Source organism: Podarcis liolepis (genome assembly GCF_965112155.1).
Source record: "Podarcis liolepis genome assembly, chromosome: 2".
NCBI lineage: Eukaryota > Metazoa > Chordata > Lepidosauria > Squamata > Lacertidae > Podarcis > Podarcis liolepis.
Window position 1 is genome coordinate 118,618,330 of NC_139555.1, and position 15,846 is coordinate 118,634,175.

Sequence of the window (15,846 nt, forward strand, 5' to 3'; positions counted from 1 at the left end):
AAAATAAAATATAATAATAATAATAATAATAATAATAATAATAATAATAATAATAATAATAATAATAATAATAATAATTTATTTATACCTTGCCCATCTGGCTGGGCTTCCCCAGCCACTCTGGGCGGCTTCCAACAAAATATTAAAATACAATAAACTATTAAACATTAAAAGCTTTGCTAAACAGGGCTGCCTTCAGATGTCTTCTAAAAGTCTGGTAGATGTTGTTCTGGCATCTGGTGGAAGGGAGTTCCACAGGGCGGGCGCCACTACCGAGAAGGCCCTCTGCCTGGTTCCCTGTAACTTGGCTTCTCGCGAGGGAAGTGTGGTGTAGTGGTTAAGAGCGGTAGTCTCGTAATCTGGGGAACCGGGTTCGCGTCTCCGCTCCTCCACATGCAGCTGCTGGGTGACCTTGGGCTAATCACACTTCTCTGAAATCTCTCAGCCCCACTCACCTCATGGTGTTTGTTGTGGGGAAGGAAGGGAAAGGAGAAGGTTAGCCGCTTTGAGACTCCTTCGGGTAGTGATAAAGCGGGATATCAAATCCAAACTCTTCTTCTTCCCTGAGGGTCTGAGATACATTGGCTACTTTCCCAGGGTGTGGCTGCTGTCGCATGCTGACAACTTCTAGGAACCAACAGGTGAGGGCTGAGTGCTTGACAAACTATCTTAGAAGGAGCAGTGTCCCCCCCCCCCCGCAAAGAGCTACAACCCCTCCCCTAACATCTCATACTGTGCTGTGGTCTAAATCACTGAGCCTCTTGGGCTTGCTGACTGGAAGGTCAACGGTTCAAGTCCCCGCAACGGAGTGAGCTCCCATTGCTCTGTCCCAGCTCCTGCTAGCCTAGCAGTTCGAAGGCATGCCAATGCAAGTAGATAAATAGGTACTGCTGTGGCAAGAAGGTAAACAGCGTTTCCGTATGCTCTGGTTTCCGTCACGGTGTTCTGTTGCGCCAGAAGCAGTTTATAATAATAATAATTTATTATTTGTACCCCGCCCATCTGGCTGGGTTTCCCTGGCCACTCTGAGCGGCTTCCAACAAAGACCAAAAATACACTAAAATGTCACACATTAAAAACTTCCCTGAACAGGGCTGCCTTCAGATGCCTTCTGAATGTCAGGTAGTAGTTTATTTCCTTGACATCTGGTGGGAGGGCGTTCCACAGAGCAGGTGCCACTACCGAGAAGGCCCTCTGCCTGGTTCTCTGTAACCTCACTTCTCGCAATGAGGGAACTGCCAGAAGGCCCTCGGAGCTGGACCTCGGAGCTGGGGGTGGAGACGCTCCTTCAGGTATACTGGTCATGCTGATATACTGGTTTAGTCATGCTGGCCACATGACCCGGAAAGCTGTCTGTGGACAAACGCCGGCTCCCTCAGCCTGAAAGCGAGATGAACACCACAACCCCATAGTCGCCTTTGACTGGACCAGGGGTCCTTTAACTTTTTAAAATGCATGCCTACCAATTTATGTAATATATTACTAAAGTTCCTTTAAAGCAGGGAGGAGCCCCGCAGATGCTGCCAAACTGAAACTGGTTCTCAAAAGGATGCCCATTGGGCACGGCTGATGGGAGATGTCATCAACAACATCTGCAATAGCCAGAGATTCTCCACATTTGCCTTACAGCATAAATCGCTGCCCTTTCCGAAAACACTGCAGTTCTATCCATTTTGGGGGATAATCATAGGAATGGATCACTCTGCTTTTATTCCTAGACGTTCCCCTTTCAACAAGCCTTACAGGTCGATATTTTTTTAACCCAGTCTGTTTGTGTGTTAGATGCGATAATGTTTTTATATATAATAATGTTTTTTTCCAATACATTTCATGCATTGTATTGTGAAATCACTTTGAGACGCTTCACAGAAAATGAGTCATAAATGAAATAATAATAATAATAATAATAATAATAATAATAATAATAATAATACAGCCCAGGTGATAATGACTACGTCCGGAACAGATCTTTAAACAAATTTTACTGAATAAACATGTTCAGAACATGTTAGCTATGGAGGAGAGGGGGAAAGAAGAATAAATCGCCACCTAAGGAAAATCATGCAAGACATAAGAGGAGCAAAGGAACATATTTTTTTAAACAGACATACAGGAAAGGGGGGCTCTCTTAAGAGGAACTCAGACAAGGTTTGTTAGAAAGGAAGCTTAATCTTAAACAATATTATTAAGTTTCTGCCTTTCAGGCCTTCAAAACACTTCCTGATAACTTAGGAGTAAGTACTTCAAAAAGAACAAAATAAAACCCTACATTATTTAAATACTTAGAGTATTAGCCATTTTTCATCCCTGGATGCTGCTGACAGACAGATCCGAGTAGCAAATGATTTAAGACACGCCCCTGTAGGATTGAGAGTGCAAGGTCTCCTGCCAGCCTCTGGGCGGAGAGAGAGATTATCAGCAGAAGCTGAGCTCAGTTACCAAGGCATAGAAGCAGCCAGGCCACATCAAATCCTGGAATGTGGTGCCGGCTAAGTGCCCTAAAGGAAAATGCCAAAAATATTAGTGTTTTTTTAAAAAACAAAAAAGGGAATATTGTTATTTCAAATCATGCAATTAGCAATTCATGATATAATCAGCACATAACAACATGATTTTCAAAAAAATAAAAAAGAAGTTGTCATTTTAAGTTTCCTGTGGATCCCAGCTTGAGCAGGGAGAAGAGCGAAACAGGCAGTTTTTAAAAAACGTTTCCCACGAACCCCCCTACCCCGGGGCAGGGGGAAGAAAGAGGGGAAGGGGTTTTGGGGGGGTAAGGGTTTCTCAGGAACCCCAAGGGGAGGAGAAAAATTAAGAAGTTGGCATGAGATGTCATGATGGCTGTCCAAATCGAGAAGGATAGAAACCTAAATTCTTGGGGTTGCAAAGGAAGAGAAGAAAAAGGCATGGCAGAGTGTCAAAGTACATCAGCGGGCAGGATGATACATTGCACGGATTAGTACATTCTTAGAAGAAAGAGATCTCCTCTTCCCCAGCGCTCCTCTATTCGTATCTAACTTCTTGCTCGCTGTGGGTTTTCTCGCAAGGAATAACCTCAGGATCTCCGCCGGCTGCGCTTTTCTCGCCCTTCTCTCCCGCATGGACCGTGTGATGCCTGTGCAGTTCCGACTTGGACCTGAAGTTCTTCCCGCAGTCCGCGCACAGAAACGGCTTGGCCCCCGTGTGGGTTCTCTGATGAGAGATAAGGTTGGAGTTCCGGTTGAAGCTCTTCCCGCAATCCAGGCAGACGTAGGGCTTCTCGCCCGTGTGGATCTTCTGGTGCCTGGTGAGGCTGGTGCTGTCGCAGAAGCTTTTCCCGCAGTCCGAGCAGATGTACGGGGTTCCCCCCGTGTGGACTCTCTGATGACGGATAAGGCTCATGTTGGAATAGTAGCTCTTCCCGCACTCGGCGCACTCAAAAGGCTTCACCCCGGAGTGCGTCTTCTGGTGCGTGATGAGGTTCGAGCTCCACCGGAAGCCTTTCCCGCACTCCAGGCACGTGTAGGGCATTTCCCCCGTGTGGATTCTCTGATGAAGGGTGAGATCCGCCTTCCGGCAGAAGTTCTTCCCACAGTCGGCGCAGTTGTACGGCTTCTCGCCCGTGTGGATCCTCTGATGGATCCTCAGCTCCGACCTCTCGCAGAAGCCAACGCCGCACTCCAAGCACTTGTACGGCTTCTCTCCCTTGTGGATGATGGAGTGCCGTACCAGGTGAGACTTGACCCGGAAGCTCTTCCCGCAGTCCAGGCACTGGTAGGCCTTCTCCCCGGCGTGGATCCTCTGGTGGATCGTCAGGCCCGAGCTCTGGCAGAAACACTTGCCGCAGTCCAAGCACTTGTACGGCTTCTCCCCCGTGTGGATCCTCTGGTGCCGGACGAGGCTGGTGCTGTAATTGAAGCTCTTCCCGCAGTCCAGGCACTTGTAAGGCATGTCGCCCGTGTGAGTCACCTTGAACTCGATGATGCTCGAGCTGTCCGGGAAGCCGCCGGCGTCCTCAGCGCCGGCGTCCTCGTTCTTCACCGTGCAGATCCTCGGCTGGTTAACGGTTTCACCGAGCGTCTCGGCCCTCTCCTGAGGAGAAACGGGCTTCGCCCCTGGGGAACTTCCTCGATGCTCCTTGGGCCCCGGCCACCTTTCAGAGGCCTCTTCGGGCTTAACGGACTGGGGGTCCCCCTCCTCCTCCAGGCTGCCCATCACAACCCCACTTGTTTCGTCTTCGTCATCGGAACACTCTGGCCGATCTCGTTCTTCGTTGGGGGTCATTGGCTCCTCGCCTGCTGAGGTAGACAGAAAGAAGAAGAAGAAGGGTTTGGATTTGATATCCCGCTTTATCAATACCCTAAGGAGTCGCAAAGCGGCTAACATTCTCCTTTACCTTCCTCCCCCACAACAAACACTCTATGAGGTGACTGGGGCTGAGAGACTTCAGAGAAGTGTGACTGGCCCAAGGTCACCCAGCAGCTGCATGTGGAGGAGCGGGGAAGCGAACACGGTTCCCCAGTTTACGAGACTACTACTCTTAACCACTACACCACACATGAGAGAAGAATTTGAAAGCCTGCTTAGGGTTCAGGATGAGCTATGGCAATCATCATACATAGGGCCACCTATGTTGCCAGAGTAAGGCCAGGAAGATCTGTGTTCAAATCCAGACATGCAGCTCACTGGGCCAGTTGCTGCCTCTCTGTCTGAGCTACCTCACAGGGTTCTTGTGAGGATGGAAGAGGAAGGGGTGGTAAGAAAAGAACAGTGTGTATGCTGCTTTTATTTATTTGCTGCATTTATATCCTATGTTTCACCCTGAGGAGATCATGGTGGCATGATCCACACTAACTTTTATCCACAGAACAACCCAGTGAGGTAGACTAGAGAGAGAGAGAGAGAGAGATAGGTTCAAAAATACAATAATAGTTTTGACTCTGTGCTAGCGTTTGAGTGACAAAGGAAGTAAAAGGAGGTGGACAACAATTAAGGATTTATTATGTTTTCTGAATGTACTGGAAAGCCTATATAGAAAGGTTTATTGTTTTGTGTACATTCAATTGTAAGATAAAATATATGCGGAGGGACTTGACAGGAAGTCAAAACTGAAGAAAAGATTTTATAAGATAAAAGGGGGGAAATATTTATTTTCGTTATTATCACTATTATTTTGTGTGTGTGTGTGTGTGTGTGTGTGTGTGTTTGTGTATGTGTGTGTTTTGTATGGAACGTTTGGGAGGAAATAAGAGGGTAAATAACAAATAACAAACAAAATATTGATGTATGTAATTTTTATTTCTCAATTATATTTTGTGGTAGTATGGTTGTAATGTTTTTTGTAACATAAAATCATTCAATAAAAATTATTTTAAAAAGAGAGAGGGAGAGAGAGCGCGTCTCAAGCTGTGGTTTACTTGGTCCTAGTTATCCACCCTAACCACAACACCAACAATGGTGCTATTCAAACACACCGGTCAGGTAATTAATAAGGAGCTATAAGAAGCAGCCTCTTGTCTTTCAGACCTTCGGCCTCAAGGTGACGCCCAGATTATAGAAACCTCTTCCTGGGTGCATTGTAAAGTGGCCCCCTTTTAGATCAGACCCCACAGCCCGTTGAGTCCAGCATCTGGAGGAGCCTAGCTCAGTTGGTGGAGCACAAGACTCTTAATCTCAGGGTTGTGGGTTTGAATCCCACCTTGGGCAAAAGATTCCTGCATTGCAGGGCATTGAACTAGATGACCCTCAGGGTCCCTTCCAACTGTACCATTCTATGATTATAGAATTCTGTATACCCAATTGTTGTTTTGTATAACCGTTTCAAGCAATTTTTTGCCTTGTTTTGCTGTCTCTACACTTTTATTGAAAATTCTCAATAAATATTTAAAAAACAAAAACAAGCAAACGGGAGACCCTTAAAAAACAAACACCTGAGTTACTCCAACAAGACATTTATATATATATATATATATATATATATATACATATATATACACACACACACACACATACATGCAGTGCTTGATTTATAACATAAAACGCAACAACTTTATAATATGAGCAAGTATAAAACAAGACAGTTGCTAAGAACATGAATGGTTCCCAAAATATAATTATGAACATGCCTCTTACCTTAAACAATCTCTGTGAGAGGTGTGAGCTTGCTTTTGCCATGTAATCTAATTTAAAATAGGTCTATAATTTTTAATGTATATTTATTAAAGATTTTCTTGATTTTCAAAGGTATGTGCAATGTCTCTCTCTCATCCCCCCCCCACATAACACTTTTTTTTTTTAATCGGTTTTCCAACAAGACATTTTGACTCCCAAACTTTGAGGAGGGAGTCTTTCTCCTGTTGCTGTTGCTAAATCCTTGCGCGTCAGAAATGCATCGGTCTTCAGGTGAACTACCAAGAAATAATCACCATCCACTTTCTGCCCCATCTCTGGCATGTAGAGACTCAGGACCCTGCCTCATTGGAAGAAACCTTAGGCCAGTCCACCTAGGCCTCATCTAGGCTTCAGAGCATCCGAAACCCTGCTAATCCTTACCCAGCGAGCTGGCAGCAACCGTGTCACCCTCCCCAAACGCCCGGTTCGGATCACAGTCCAGCAGAGCCTCTTCTGCCGCAGCAAAATCCAGGCCTCTCTTTTTTGCCGGCACCTGAAACAGAAACAAAGATTCCATCTGGCACAGAGGGACAGAGAGCAGGAGACGGCAGGACTAAGGTGTCAGTTTGCATTTCTTAGTACAGAAAGTATTGATCTGATGTACAGAATTCTTTCCTATTCTGCATAGTTCCATCTGTGATGACCCATGTAGGACCAGTCTGGATAGTTAGCCTTGGTAAAGACTTGATGTTTCATCCCCAAAAAAGTTTTTGAGTTTCTGCAGAAATGAGGCTGCATTTTAATGTTGTATTTTAATCTTGTTTTTTAAGTTGCATTTCAATCAATTGTTTTATATCTGGTGTTAGCCGCCCTGAGCCCGGTCTTGGCTGGGGAGGGCGGGGTATAAATAAAATTTATTATTATTATAGTTCAAGAGGGTCCTGGAAGGTTTCTTCTCTGCGTGAAAGAAACAAGCAGAAGGTTAATGATGTTTGGGTTATTCCTTTTCTTCAGAGAAGCTGAGTACAGCTGGCTTAAATTGCTCCTGTTATCTCTTTCTGCCAAGGTCATGCTGACTATAATAATAAGGCCAGAAGGAGCCTGGGTCTCACGCTTTCTCTTTCTATCTCTTTCCCTCCTGGTGTGATGTTTGGTACATAGATAGTGTTAAGCCTTTAGTCTTATTATAAGTTATTGTAAGTTTCAGTTAACTCTGCTGCAACTGGATTTCTTATGGACAGTGCCAATCCTGAATGCATTGAATTTGTGACCATTATGCTCATTTGCCTTCAGTAACAGTAAAGCTCTGCTGGATGAAATATCCATTGCCTTTGGTGTATTTTTTGGGAATCCCGCAACGTGTCTAAGTTTTTACTCTGCTAATATACACTGGAATCTGTCAGGTTCTCAGCCGCAGTCAGAGGTCACTGGCCTTTTCTCCAGGCATTCGGTTTGAGATCCTTGTTGACCTCCCTGTCTGCGTCTCCCGGCAGGATACAGGCGAGGTCACTATCTGCGATCCCACTCAGCGTGAGAGGGACACACACTCTCCTCCCTCCTCCCTGCTTCCCTCAGGGAGGGGTAAAGAGATAGATAGAAATCTATTTACATGTCTTTATTCCTGTCATTCCAGCAGTACAGAGAAACGTGTCTGCACTCTTCAGACTCCAACAGTAGAGTAAGAAACTCCACCCCTGTACTTCCAGTACAGGTCAGATGACACTCTGAGCTAACATCCGGTGCTCAGTACAGAGAATAGACTCCCCCTTTTCCCCAACAGTACAGTCCAAGACATCAACATCCTGTTTTGCATTCCAGACACCTGCAGCTGGCTTTCGCATTGCTGCTTTTTCCTGACAGAATCTACTCTGGATCAATATTGAGTAGAATTTCAATGACATAGGGAACCTAATTTTTCATCTAATTTCATATAGGTGAGGTGGGAAGGGGGCGGTAGCTGGCACAGAGAATAACCAACAAGTGCAGATAGCAGATTTGGGCCAAAAGTTAGAAGAACATGTAAAAAGGAGTCCATCTTCAAGCAGCCCATGGTTAAACTATAAGCCTCATCCCCAAAGGAAGCAGTGATGGCCACCAACTTTTTGAGGGCTTTAAGAGGATTAGAAAATTTTGTGAAGAGGGCTATCAATGGCTACTCGCCACAATGGCTATGTTCCATTAATTTTATTAATTGTAATGCCACATCCCTGCTTTACAGAAGCAGCAGATCTCCAGGACAGTGGTACCTCGGGTTAAGAACTTAATTCGTTCCGGAGGTCCGTTCTTAACCTGAAACTGTTCTTAACCTGAAGCACCACTTTAGCTAATGGGGCCTCCTGCTGCACAATTTCTGTTCTCATCCTGAGGTAAAGTTCTGAACCCAAGGTACTATTTCTGGATTAGCAGAGTCTGTAACCTGAAGTGTATGTAACCTGAGGTACCACTGTATATAGCCAGTGTTGATGGTGGCTCAGCTCCAAAACAGAGTCTGGTCCAAATAAAGTATCTAGAATGCTTCTGAACAATGCAGGAAACCCCCCCCCCCACCAAAGGGCAGCTTTGTTCCAATGCAAGAATATTAAAATGAAGTTGAAATAGATACAACTACTAATACATTATTGTTGTTGTTGTTGTTATCTATTAGATTTGTATACCGCCCTTCATCCACAGATCTCAGGCCAGTTCACGAAATAAAACGACAATACAAAAAAACACACAACAAAATACATAATAAAAATAAGAACGACAGCAAACCAATCATTGCCCTCCCCCCAGCACCTTTAAAAAGATGTCAATCAGACAAATGCCTGGTTGAAGAGGAACCTTTTTGCCTGGCTCCTAAAGGTGTACAGTCGTACCTCGGGTTACAGATACTTCAGGTTGCGTTTTTTCGGGTTGCGGACCGCTGAAACCTGGATGTACCGGAACAGATTACTTCTGGATTTTGGCAGTCACGCATGCGCAGATTGCTAAATTATGCTAAATCTTTGCGCATAAGCGCCAAATTGCAACCCGTGCATGCGCCGACGCGGCTTGCGAACGTGCATCCCGCATGGACCACGTTCGCAAGCCGAGCGTCCACTGTATAATGAAGACGCCAGGCAAACTTCCCTGGGGAGAGCATTCCACAGGCAGGGCGCCACTGCAGAAAAGGCCCTGTTCTCGCATTGCCACCCTCCGGACCTCTTGTGGGTCAGAGGCTCTGAACACCTGCCTCTGAATACCTGCTGTTGCGGAGATTGCTGGTGAGCAGAAGCAAAGTGTGCTCATGTCCCGCTTGTGGGGCTTCCTGCTGGGGATCTGGGCGGCCAATGGGAGAAGAGGATGCTGGAATAGATGGGCCATGGGTCTGATGCAGCTGCCAGACTCTTCGTATGCTGGCTAGGGAGCACGTATTTTTCGCTCTATAAGACGCACTTTTTCCCTCCTGAAAGGGGTAATTTGTGTGCATCTTATGGGGCGAGTGTAGGCTGCGCAGCTATCCCAGAAGCCAGAACAGCGCACGGAACCTCTTCAGAGCAGGGGGAGCCTTCATCCCGCTGCCCTGAAGATGCCTTGCGCGGCTATCCCAGAAGCCAGAACAGCAAGAGGGATTGCTGCGCAGCAATCCCTCTTGCTGTTCTGGCTTCTGGGAATCATAATATTTTTTTTCTGGTTTACCTCCTCCAAAAACTAGGTGTGTCTTATGGTCTGGTGCATCTTATAGAGTGAAAAATGTGGTACTTAAATACTGAGCTGTCTAGTAAAGGTAAAGGGACCCCTGACCATTAGGTTCAGTCGTGACCGACTCTGGGGTTGCGGCGCTCATCTCGCTTTACTGGCCGAGGGAGCCGGCATACCGCTTCCGGGTCATGTGGCCAGCATGACTAAGCCTCTTCTGGAGAACCAGAGCAGCGCACAGAAACGCTGCTTACCTTCCCGCCGGAGCGGTACCTATTTATCTACTTGCACTTTGACATGCTTTCGAACTGCTAGGTTGGCAGCAGCAGGGACCGAGCAACGGGAGCTCACCTGTCGCGGGGATTCGAACCGCCCACCTTCTGATCGGCAAGTCCTAGGCTCTGTGGTTTAACCCACAGCACCACCTGCGTCCCACTGAGCTGTCTAAGGAATACTTAAATAAAAATAATAATAAAAGAGGAAATGGATCACCCCTCACCCCCCCAAAAAATAAAATGTTACGCAATGCTGCATAAAACTTGTATGCATCCATGCCCAAACAATGCGCCTCACCCCCACCTGCTCCTCCAGCTGTTCGGGCTTCCTCTGCCGAAACCCCTCCGCCAGGGCCACCGCCTGGGCACAGCTCTTTGGGCAGCCCTCCATGACCCAGCTCTGCACCTCCGGCGGCAGGACGGCCAGGAACTGCTCCAGGATCACCAGCTCCAGGATCTGCTCCTTAGTGTGCCTCTCCGGCTTCAGCCACCGGCAGCAGAGGAACCAGAGACGGCTGCAGGCCTCTTGCGGCCCCTCCGCCTCCCGGTAGCAAAACTGGCGGAAGCGCTGGCGCTGGATCTCCGAAATGACGGCGTCCTCGTCCGGGGCCCCTTCTTCCTGCAGGGGCCCCGAGGGATCCACGCTCGGCGGATCCTCTTGGGGTGTCCTGCCAAGGCCAGGCTGGGTTTGGGTCTCCCACTCTTCTGTGAGGCACCCGGTGGCTTCCGTCTCCCGTTTGATGGAGGGTGGAAAAGTCTGGATAGTCTTCTGGTGTGGAGAGTCCAACGCCTGTGGGCTCCTCTCATCGGAGCTCTGTGAGTCTGCTTTCCTTGGCAGCTCCCGCCACTGTGACTCCACATCCACAAACAGCCCTGGTTTGTGTTTAAAACGCTGGCCTGGCAAACTCGGCAAATAATCCCCGACGCTGACGGCCCGGGTGACACCGGGATCATCATTTCCTTCTGCCCACGCCATGGGGTCTGCTGCTCCAGCCTCCTCCTCCTCCCTCTCTTCCATTTCCTCCTCCATCACCGACGGCACAGCCCGATCCAGCCTGGCTGGGAACGTGGCACCCAAATCTGGCAGCGCTCCCTGATCAGCAGACATCGCGGCAACTTCGCTCCTGCAGGGCAGCCTCCCAAGGCCTCTCCACCTCTCTCCAGATTTTAACTGGGGATCGCCGAGTGTCTAGAAATGAGAGCAAATCATGTTCCAAAGAAGCTGTTTCCTGGAGGAAAGACACAGAAACAAAACAACGTAAGGAGAGACCTGTTGGATCAGGGCAAAAGCCCGTCTGGTCCTGCATTCTCGAAGTGGCAAAACGGAAGTCTCTTAGGCAGGGTTCAAAATCCCCCAGATGCCAGGCTCATTTTGCAACCGGCGTGGGTCCAATTACGACCACATGGAGATCTCTGGATGCCAGGTGGGCGACTGACATCTCCATCTGGCTGCCCCTCCAGCTTTCATAAGCAGGTAATAATAAATAATAATAATAATTTATTTATTTCTTCTACGCCCATCTGGCTGGGTTTCCCCAGCCACTCTGGGTAGCTTTCAACAGAACACTAAAAAATAAAATAAAACCTTCAGTGAAGGAATATGAAAAAATATGGTTCCGGAACTGGAATATTAATAGATAACGTGTAAAACGTGCAGGGGTAAGCAAGGAAATAATAAAAGAATCAGCTGAACAATGATTAAATTATAACAACACAACAAGGCAGAAGAAGAAGAAGGGGGGGGGGAGATCACACATGGGTGAAGCGGAGTTTGAAATATTATTTATAATATAAAAGCTTTAATATAAGATCTCTCTATATTTGTATACAGCAAAGAGAAGTTTAGAGTAATTTGGTATATTTTAATTTAGTTAATTATGTAATAGATTTATGTTAGAAAATGAATATGGATGTTGAATTTGATGTTTGTGATTTTTCTTTTTTCAGTTGTTGTTTTTTTGGGGGGGGACTTCAAACGTTAAAAACATCCCTAAACAGGGCTGTCTTCACATGTCTTCTAAAAGTCAGATAGTTGTTTATTTCCTTGACATCTGATGGGAGGGTGTTCCACAGAGCGGGAGCCACCACCGAGAAGGCCCTCTGCCTGGTGAGCAGAAGAGCTTGTTTATATCCCACCCTTTTCTCCAGGGAGCACTTGGGTCACCCCGCTCCTCAGTTAATCCCTACAATGACCCTGTGAGGTAAGTTAAGAGGCTGTGACTGACTCCCAGGTCACGCAGCGAGCTTCATGACCAAGTGGGAATTTGAACCCTGATCTACCACGTCCTAGTCCAAAACTCTAGCCCAGGGATCAGGAAACTTTTTCAGCAGGGGGCCAGTCCACTGTCCCTCAGACCTTGTGGGGGGCCGGACTATATTTTGGAAAAAAAATGAATGAATTCCTATGCTCCACAAATAACCCAGAGATGCATTTTAAATAAAAGCACAGATTCTACTCATGTAAAAACACACTGATTCCCGGACCGTCCACAGGCTGGATTGAGAAGGCAATTGGGCCGGATCCGGCCCCCAGGCTTTAGTTTGCCTAACCATGCTCTAATCACTACACCACCATGGTTTCCTAGAGTTCTTCCGCTACGGGGCAGCTCTATAAATTAAGTAGGTGAATAAATATGGGGAAAGCAAAATGTCACTTAGAGCAGGATCTGAAATATTTTCCTTGAAGCTTGAATTTGTTTTATTCTGGATTGTTTTAGTTGATTAGTTGCAGTTCCCAGTTCAATCGGTATTCAGACCCATATACTGCCTTCAACAGTCAAGGCAAAACATAGCCATTGAGGCTAGCGATCACTGATCGCGTTCTCTTTGAGACCCAAACTGGGAGACATGTGAACTAGAGTGAGAGAGATCAACATGTTCATTTGACGGCCTGCTCTCTTTCAATCCCATTCAAAGCAGTTGTCCAAAGAGGAGGCAGAAAAACTTGTATTCGGCCTCTGGAGCAGAGACTCTCTTCCGATCCAGGTATAGACAATACTGAACTAGATGAGCCAATGGTCTGGCTTTGTGTAAAGTAGCTTCACTTTATTATTCAGGTCAAAGTCTTGGTCAAGAACCTCACCCGCCCAACAAATAACTACCAAAATGGGCAAGTCAATTTTTTATCGTATTGTTTTATACACCTTTAGGTGCCAGGTGAAAAGGTTCCTCTTCAACCAGGCCTTTGGCTGGACATCTGATGCCCTTTGAAATGTGTTGAGGGAAGGGAGGGGTTAATGGTATGTTTTCGTTCTTATTATGTATTTTGCATTTTTTTATGTTGTAATTTGATGTCACGAATCTCCCCGAGATATACGGGTGAAGGGTAGTATACAAATTTTTAATAACAATGACACTGACAATAACAATAATATATTCTCGCTCTGAATCAAAGCTGCACTTGGGGTTGTTTTTTTCCCTGTGTTGTTCAGAAGAATTCTACATCTTTTCTCTTACCAGACTCAGTTTTTGAGCTGAGGCACCACCAACCATGGCTATTTACTGGAGATCTGTTGCCTCTGGGTGGGAGATTCCATGAAGCACTCCTGGACTAGAATTCCCACCATCCCCTGACCTTTGGCCACAATTGATTAGATTCTTCATTCACATTTCAATCAGGTGATGGGAAAGAACCTCTTCTAGAGACCTTGGAGGACCACTAGAGATTGGAGCAGACAATTCTGGGCTAGACAAACCCCTTAATGGGGAATTTTATAGGACTCCCAGATGCTGCTGGATTCATGATATATCATCCCTCTCCATAACATGTTTCTCCATAACGTTTGGGGAAATGTGGATTTATTTATTTTTTAAGATGGGAAGACCAGGGTGGGAAACATCCTTGGCTGCCTTATACTGAGTTGGGATGGAATCATCAAATATCTTAAGGGCTCTCACATGGAAGATGCAGCAACCAATGGATTCACATTACAAGATCGGTGATTCTGACCGTGGAGCAGACTCCCTCTGGAGATGGTGGACTCGCCTTCCTTGGAGATTTTAAAGCAGAAGTTTGGATGGCCATTGGTCATGTAGCTGAGATTCCTGCATTGCATTGTTTTGCTTGTTTGTTTGGTTAGATTTATCTACCGCCCATCACAAGATCTCAGGACAGTTCACAAGCTAAAAACACAAGGTAAAAATACAAACAAAAAGTTAAAATAAAAACAAAATAATAATCCCCCCCTACAAACATATTTAAGAGAGTGTAGAATGTTAATCAGCCAAAGGCCTGGTTGAAGAGCAACGTTTTCGCCTGGTGCCTAAAAATATATATATCTTTAGTGCCACACGAGCCACTGCAGAGAAGGCCCTGTTCTTGTGTTGTCATCCTCTGGACCTCTTGCGGAGGGGGCACAGCAGGAAGGGCCTCAGCGAATGATTTCAGGGTCTGGTTAGTTCATATGGAGAGAGGGAGTCCTTGAGGTATTGCAGTGCCAGCGGCGTAGCTAGCCACCTGGGTGCCTGGGGCCGCCTGCATGCCCGCAGGGTGGGGCAGGGCACACCAGAATCCCAGTGCAAGCACTCAGAGCCTGCAGGGAATCTGTGTACCACAGGCATAGGCAAACTCGGCCCTCCAGATGTTTTAGGACTACAACTCCCATGATCCCTAGCTAACAGAACCAGTGGTCAGGGATGATGGGAACTGTGGTCCCAAAACATCTGGAGGGCTGAGTTGCCTCTGCCTGGTCTACCACCTCCTCCAGCCCTTTCGGGCACTGCGGAGCCTTCAGGTGCCCAATCCACGGTGTTATTCCAATAAGAGATGCGTGGCTTACCTATGCCTCTGGCAGTACTGAGGAACAGATGATCCCTTGGATCCCTTCCAACTCTAAAATCTATTATTCTACCTAGCTCAGCCCTTTCTGCACTGACTGGCAGCAGCCCTCCCGGATTTCAGCCCTACATGAAAATGTCGGGGGCTGAATTTGGGACCACTTTCTGCACTCCTTCCGCTCCTCCCTCACATTTGAGATGACTTCATCCCGTTCCCGGATAGGAACGCAGGGCGCCGCCTTGCACAGAGTCAGACCGTGGGGATCCATCCAGCTCAGCGCTGCAAACACTGGCCGGCAGCGCCTCTCCAGGAGTTTCAAGCAGGGGGCGTTCCCAGCCCGAAATGCGAATGGCAGGATTTGAACCCGGGACCCTCTGCGTGCAGAGCTGGTGTCTCTGGGCCCGCGGGGCGCAGCTGCAGAACCTCCCTAGGGGGGGGGGAGAGGAGGGCGAGAACTCCCTTGGGGGCTGCACCGCTTTCACCCCTCCTGCACCCCCCTCCCCCTAAGCAGCCCCGCCCTTCCCGGCCCTGCCATTGCACCTCTGCGCGCGCCCCCGGCCCGCTGCGCATCCCCGCTTCGACCCTTCCCTTGCCATACCACGCGGCCTCCATTCATCTCCTGCTGTGCAGCTGCTCCGAACATTCCAACCGGAAGGAACTCTCGAGTTTTTTTCCCTCCCCTTCTTCTTCTCCTCCCCTGGAGTCTCCCTCCCTCCCACTCCCGTTCCCACAAAGCGCGGCTTCGAAGTTCGCTTCGCCTCTCTAGGAGTTTCGTTCGACGGCGCTCGGCTGCCTTAACCCTTCGAATACCCACACGGGAAATAAGAAGAGACGTGCGGGGTTTCGGAAACGCATAACACAGGGGTGGTTGGTTGGTTGGTTTTCCCCGCAGGCAGGGGAGCAGGGAAGCAGTCGCTCATTATGAGTGGATGCTGAGAATATGAGCAACTGATTTGGTGGTTTGGTTGTTTTTTTAAAAAATAAATTAGATCTTTCTTTGCTCTTGCAACTGCGCAAAAACGTTATAGCATTTTCTCACGAATGCAA

General features: G+C 47.4%; 1 protein-coding gene across 4 annotated transcripts; it reads right to left on the reverse strand.

Moving 5' to 3' along the window:
• Window positions 1–1,965: 1,965 nt before the first annotated feature.
• LOC310701231 (uncharacterized protein) lies at window positions 1,966–15,545 on the reverse strand. Of its 4 annotated transcripts, none has more exons than XM_083491801.1 (4): window positions 15,398–15,545; window positions 10,327–11,251; window positions 6,529–6,640; window positions 1,966–4,271 (listed from the first exon to the last, which is right to left on the reverse strand). In XM_083491801.1, exons 2-4 carry the CDS (start codon window positions 11,128–11,130, stop codon window positions 3,001–3,003), a joined length of 2,187 nt encoding a protein of 728 aa, XP_083347927.1. In that variant the 5' UTR covers window positions 11,131–11,251; window positions 15,398–15,545; the 3' UTR covers window positions 1,966–3,000. The 4 variants fall into 4 exon arrangements, with proteins under 4 accessions (XP_083347927.1, XP_083347926.1, XP_083347925.1 ...); XM_083491800.1 differs by having other exon boundaries at window positions 1,966–4,274; XM_083491799.1 differs by having other exon boundaries at window positions 10,321–11,251.
• Between the last annotated feature and the right edge of the window lie 301 nt (window positions 15,546–15,846).

Coding starts and splice junctions, on each gene's coding strand:
- LOC310701231 (XM_083491798.1), bottom strand. CDS start 11,130: ATGTCTGCTGATCAGGGAGCGCTGCCAGATTTGGGTGCCACGTTCCCA. Junction 6,641..10,320: donor AGCTGGAGGAGCAGGTGGGG/GTGAGGCGCATT, acceptor TTTCTGTTTCAG/GTGCCGGCAAAAAAGAGAGG. Junction 4,275..6,528: donor GGTTGCTGCCAGCTCGCTGG/GTAAGGATTAGC, acceptor TGTCTACCTCAG/CAGGCGAGGAGCCAATGACC.